The 6,565-nt window shown below is 43.6% G+C and overlaps 1 protein-coding gene across 1 annotated transcript in view; it reads right to left on the reverse strand.

Annotated features, from left to right (window-relative positions):
- Positions 1-5,903, reverse strand: part of LOC144752636 (asparagine synthetase domain-containing protein 1-like) — a 103,063-nt gene extending 97,160 nt beyond the window's left edge. The window contains exon 1 of the mRNA XM_078640516.1: positions 5,431-5,903. Within this exon, the coding sequence (XP_078496642.1) occupies positions 5,431-5,903 (473 nt within the window). The remainder of the gene's footprint in view (positions 1-5,430) is intronic.
- Between the last annotated feature and the right edge of the window lie 662 nt (positions 5,904-6,565).

Genomic DNA, 6,565 nt, shown 5'->3' on the forward strand with positions numbered 1-6,565 from the left:
TAAGGTAGATACAAGTAACCTATATCTTAGTAAGGGGTGCATACACCACCTTACCCAGGCTGCAGTAGCAGTCCTGTGGTGAGGGATACAGAGATTTGCAAAAGACGTGCAGAAAGAAGCAACAGCAGTGCAGAAAGAACTAACGGAGGTGCCAAAAGAGGAAAGAGGGGTACAGAAAGAGGCAGGAGGGTGCAAAAAAGGAAAGTGAAGTGCAGAAAGAAGCAACAGAGGTGCTGAAAGAGGCTCGAAGGGTGCAGAAAGGGGCAAGAAAAGTGAAGAAAGAAGCACCAGAGATACAGAAAGGCACGAGAGGTGCAGAAACAGACAGGAAGGGTACAGAAAGAGGGAATAGGGATGCAAAAAGAAGCAAGAGAGGTGCAGAAACAGGGAAGAGGGGTCCAGGAAGAGCAAAGAGGAGTACAGAAAGAAGCAAGTGACAACAGAGGTGCAGAAAAACGCAAGAGAGGTGCAGAAACAAGCTATATAAGTACAGAAAGAGGCAGGAGTATTGCTGAAAGAAGCAACAGAGGTATAGAAAGAAGCAAGAGAAGTGCAGAAAGAGGCAAGTGATGTACAGAAAGAAACAAGAACAGTGCAAAATGAACCAACAGAGTTGCAAAAAGAGGCAAGAGGGTGCAGAAAGAGGTAGGAGAGGAACACAAAGAGGCAAGAGAGATACTTAAAAAGGCAGGAGGGATGCAGAAAGAAGGAAGGGAAGAGCAGCAAGAGGCAAGAGAATTGCTGAAAGAAGCAACAGAGGTTCAAATAGAGGAAGAGGGGTGCAGAAAAAGGTAGGATAGGTGCACAAAGAAGCAAAAGAGGTACAGAAAGAGACATGAGGGGTGCATAAATAAGGAAGAGGAGTGCAGAAAGAAGCAACAGAGGTACAGGAAGAGGCAAGAGGGTGCATAAACATGCAGGGAAGGTGTAAAAAGAGGGAACAGGGATAGAAAAAGAGGCAAGAGAGGTACAGAAAGAAAAAATAATGGTTCAGAAATAGGCAAGAGATCTGCAGAGAAAAGCAACAGTGGTGCTGAAAGAGGCAAGTGAGATGCAGAAAGAGGCAAGAGATCTTCAGAGCAAAGCAACAGAGGTGCTGAAAGCGGCAAGTGGGGTGCAGAAAGAAGCAAGAGAGGTGTAGGAAGAGGCAATAGAAGTGCAGAAAGACGCAACAGAGGTGTTGCAGAAATAGGCAAGTGTAGTGCAGAAAGAGGCAAGAGAATTGCTGAAAGAAGCAACAGAGATTTAGAAAGAAGCAAGAGAAGTGCATAAAGAGGCTAGTGAGGTATAGAAAGAAGCTAGAGCAGTGCAGAAAGAGGTAGGAGAAGTTCACAAAGAGGCAAGAGAGGTACAGAAAGAGGCAGAAGGGGTGCATAAAAAAGGAAGAGAAGTGCAGAAAGAAGCAACAGAGGTGCTGAAAAAGGCTCGAAGGGTGCAAAAAGAGGCAAGAAAGTGCAGAAAGAAGCAACAGAGGTACAGAAAGGCAAGAAAGGTGCAGAAACAGACATGAAAGGTACTTAAAGAGGGAACAGGGGTGCAAAAAGAGGCAAGAGAGGTGCAGAAAGAGGGAAGAGGGGTGCGGAAAGAGGCAAGAGGAGTGCAGAAAGAAGCAAGTGAGGTACAGAAAGAAGCAACAGAGGTGCATAAACACACAAGAGAGGTGCAGAAATAAGCAAGAGAAGTGCAGAAAGAGGCAAGAGAATTGCAGAAAGAAGCAGCAAAGGTGCAGACAGACGCAACAGAAGTGCAGAAAGAGGAAAGTGAGGTGCAGAAAGATGCAAGAACAGTGCAGAATGAACCAACAGAGGTGCAAACAGAAGCAAGAGGGGTGCAGAAAGAAGTAGGAGAGGTACACAAAGAGGCAAGAGAGGTACTTAAAAGGGCAGGAGGGGTGCAGAAAGAAGGAAGGGAAGAGCAGAAAGAGTCAAGAGAATTGCTGAAAGAAGCAACAGATGTGTAGAAAGAAGTAAGAGAAGTACATAAAGAACCAACAGAGCTGGAAAAAGAGGAAGAGGGTACAGAAAAGGATAGGATATGTGTACAAAGAGGCAAGAGAGGTACAGAAAGAGGCAGGAGGGGTGTATAAAGAAGGAAGAGAAGTGCAGAAAGAAGCAAGAGAGGTACAGAAAAAGGCAAGAGGAGTGCAGAAACAGGCAGAGAAGGTGCAAAAAGAGGGAACAGGGGTGGAGAAAGAGGCAACAGAGGTGCAGAAAGAGAAAAGAAAGGTGCAGAAAGAGGCAAGAGATGTACAGAAAGAAGCAAGAGTAGTACAGAAAGAAGCAAGAGAAGAACACAAAGAAGCAAGGAGGTAGAGCAATAGGGAAGAGGGTGCAGAAAGAGGCAAGAGGGATACAGAAATGTTCAAAAGAGGTGCAGAAAGAAGCAAGAACAGTGCAGAAAGAGCTAACAGAGGTGCTTAAAGAGGCAACAGGGGTGCAGAAAGAGGTAGGAGAGGTGCAAAAAGAGGCGAGAGGTACAGAAAGAGGCAGGAGGGGTGCAAACAAAAGGAAGAGAAGTACAGAAAGAAGCAACAGAGGTACAGAAAGAGGTACGAGAGGTGCAGAAACATACAAGGAAGATGCTAAAAGAGGGAACATGGGTGCAGAAAGAGGGAACAGAGGTGCAAAAAGGCAGCAGAGGTACAGAAGGTGGCAAGAGGGGTGCAGAAAGAGGTAGGAGAGGGGTACAAAGAGGCAAGAGGGGTACGGAAAGAGGCAGGAGGGATGCAAAAATAAAGAAGAGAAGTGCAGAAAGAGGCAGGAGAATTGCTGAAAGAAGCATCAGAGGTGTAGAAAGAAGCAAGAGAAGTGCACAAAGAGGCAAGAGCAGTGCAGAAAGAACCAACAGAGGTGCTGAAAGAGGCAACAGAGGTGCAGAAAGAGGCGAGAGGGATACAGAAATGTGCAAGAGAGGTACAGAAAGAAGCAAGAGCAGTACAGAAAGAAGCAAGAGAAGTGCAGAAAGAAGCAAGAGAGGTGGAGAAATAGGGAAAAGGGTACAGAAAGAGGCAAGAGGGATACATACATTTGCAAAAGAGGTGCAGAAAGAAGCAAGAGTAGTACAGAAATAACTAACAGAGGTGCATAAAGAGGCAACATAGAGGCCGCAGAACAAGGTAGGAGGGGTACACAAAGAAGCAAGAAATGTAAAGAAAGAAGCCAGAGGGGTGCAGAAAGAAGGAAGAGAAGTGCAGAAAGAGGCAAGAGAATTGCTGAAAGAAGCAAAAGACATGTAGAAAGAAGCAAGAGAAGTGCAGAAAGAGGCAAGTGAAGTGCAGAAAGAAGCAAGAGCAGTGCAGAAAGAACCAACAGAGGTGCAAAAAGAGGCAAGAGGAGTGCAGAAAGAGGTAGGAGAGGTGCAGAAAGAGACAAGAGAGGTACAGAAAGAGGCAGGAGGGGTGCATAAAGAAGGAAGAAAAGTGCAGAAAGAGGCAAGCGAATTGCAGAAAGAAGCAACAGAGGTGTAGAAAGAAGCAAGAGAAGTGCAGAAAGAGACATGTGAGGTACAGCAAGAAGCAAGAGCAGTGCAGAAAGAACCAACAGAGGTACTGAAAGAGGCAAGTGAGGTGCAGAAATAGGCAGGAGATCTGCAGAAAAAAACAACAGAGGTGCTGAAAGAGACAAGTGAGGTGCAGAAAGCAGATGCAGTGTTTTTACAACTCCTGCACTGCTACAAAACCTGCCACCACAAACTAAACTGCCCCCCTACCCTTCCAGTCGCCTGGGAAACGCCTAATGCCTGGAATGGCCTGTCAGGCCTAATTACTGTAAAGCCTTTTTCAATGCAATACTGCAGATATGTGTGCTTATTTGATATAAACGGCACGGATCACTGTTAGTCTAAGACACAGATTCTTCCTGAATAGCCTTTAAATTAGGTTCCTGCCTGAATGACACATGAGCAGTTTGGTACACAAAGGAAGGCCTCTGTGGAGACCTCTGTTATTCCTAAGACCCTCACACAGGACCACTTGCCATTTTGACCTTCCTGTACAATTCCTGCCTGTGCTTTACTTTTTTTTTCTTTTTTCTCTATTAATACTTTTTGCATTTTATTACGTCTGAGAGAGTAGCTTAAAGTTTCTCCTGTGATGCCAGCCTTCATCGCGTCCCAAACCACTGAAGGTCGTGCCGTACCCCTGTTATGTCCCATAAATTCTTTTAACCAATTTTCCATAAGGGCAACATAATCAACATCATATAATAAAGCTCTCTCAAATGACCAAGAAGTTAGATTTAACATTGCATTTGCCAGAACAATCTCTAAAGCTAAAGGGTTGTGGTCCGACATTAATCTTGGTAATTTTTTGATTGTAACAATCGGTAGCAGTGCAGGTGAGATCAAAAAATAATCAAGCCTTGCTACTGTTTTGTGTGGAGCCGAGTAGTATGTACTGCCTCCTCCTCCCATAATCTGCTCCCAGGTGTCAGTTAAACCATTATCTCTCATAAGATTAACCAGTGCTCTATGACTTTTTTTTTCCTCCCTTTAAACCTACCTACATCATCCTTCCATAACCCTGCAAGACCATTTATATTTAAATCACCGAACACTATGATCGGAAGTGGCCAGCTAGATAGCCGTGCATTTATTTGGCTGAAAGTATCAGGATCATCCACCGTAGGTGCGTAAATTGAACATAAAGTAAAATTCAAATTATGTACTTGTAATTCAGCCAGAACCCATCGGCTGAGGTTTTTTCAGCTTAACACTATTTCCTCGAGCCAATATCGCTACCCCACATGTCCTCGTGCCCTGGGTAGTGCATACCAGAACCGAATAACCCAATTGCTCTAGTAAATATTTCTGCGAGAATTCAACATGCGTTTCCTGCAAGCATATTAAGTCTGCTTGCAGTGTTTTAAAATATTCTTTCAGCTCTCTTCTTTTTCTCGCCTCATTTAAACCACAAACATTAATTGTAACTATGCGCATGACATTTTACGTTTTTTAGCCATTTTTTCTCCAGTTCTTTTTTTATCCTTGTTCCGTTTAGTAAGCATTCTGCCTTTTTCCTTCAGTATCTGTGATTCTCTCCCACCACCACTGTACAATCGTTTCTTCTTTTACTGATGACAAATTTTTTCCCTTTCCCCCCCCTGTAGCAGAACTTCCCACCCCCCACCCTCTCACCCTTCCCTCCCCCCACCACTTCGTGAGGCATCCTGGGACCTACATCCCTAGGTGTGGGCAGCCGAGTAATCCGAGCATCACCGCTCGCTCGATCGCCTGATTTGTCAAAAAACTTTAAATATATAACATCTCAGATGGCTAGCTTTTCCCTTCCTGTTTTCTTGGTTTAGAAAGTTCGTGCAGGTACGCCTCCGCTTGTATCTCACTTGCGAAGTTCCTTGAGATTCCTTTATAAAGTACTCTTAAACGTGCTGGTGAACAGTTGCTCCAATCTTTTCGAATGGGGCAAAGAGTTGCCTCAAACTCCAGCGACGTTCGACCGTTGTGTGAGCAAAATCCGGGCGAACAAAGAACTTGTTCCCTTGATATTCTTTTTTACTCGTCGGTCGGGCCAGGTCGTAAATCGCTTCTCTTAAGAGAAAGTTTCCGAAGCAGACCAAAATAGCTCTTGGATATTGGTTTTCTTTTGGAGATTGTTTGGGGAGTGTTAGAGGAAAACGATGAGCGCGTTGGACTTCACGTTCTAGTTCCCATGTTTGAAGTTCAGGCATGGAAGATTTTAGGAGGTTGATGATATATCCCTTCGGATCACTTCCCTCTACACCTTCTGCAATTCCCAAAAAGCGTAGGTTATTTCTCCTCCCCCGATTCTCAAGATCCTCCACCTTTGTCATTAGATCTTCAATAACTCCGGCTTGGACCTTTTCTCTACTTTGAAGTTTAATAACATCTGCTTCCAGATTTTCTGTGCGGCTCTCCACCGATACCATTCTATCCACTATCTCGGTGCAAGTATTATCCACCTTCTGGATAGCGCCTTGAAGTTGTTGGATAGCATTGTGATTCCTTTGGCTGTCAGTTTTAACATCTAAGTGAAGATCCTTTATGCCTGTGCTTTACTATGAGTAATCCTTTTGGCATCTGTTTTAAAGTTTGCACCTTAAACATAAACTTTCTAACAAGCAATATAATAATGTTTTATTTAACTTCTAGACAATTTTGTACATTTTTTAGGGCCATGCCGTACAGAATAGAAGTAAAGGCAGAATGCAATCATCTGTCTGCAGTCCTGTGATTTTGCCATAATACTATCGCAATTTCTACCAGTCATCTCTAATATGCAAAGTGGCCAATCGTTGACCAAACTAACCTGCAGTTGAGCTATTGATTCCAATTCTGGTTGGTGCTTGACATTTAAGAAGCAAAAATTTAAAAGTATCGGCAATGGTTACTTTATCTTTATGCATTAAATAATATAAAGTTTCTAAATGTTTTGTGTATTTTACAGAAATTTAGAGGTCCCTATAAAATATGGGCTTAATCAGCATTAATCAGATATTGACAGCTGCAAACTACTGTTCCAGCTTTACCATTGCCCATTCTTTAATTAGAACTTTGGAACATTAAATACATTTCTGCCATCGGTATGGTG

Source organism: Lissotriton helveticus, chromosome 5_1 (genome assembly GCF_964261635.1).
Source record: "Lissotriton helveticus chromosome 5_1, aLisHel1.1, whole genome shotgun sequence".
Taxonomy (NCBI): domain Eukaryota; kingdom Metazoa; phylum Chordata; class Amphibia; order Caudata; family Salamandridae; genus Lissotriton; species Lissotriton helveticus.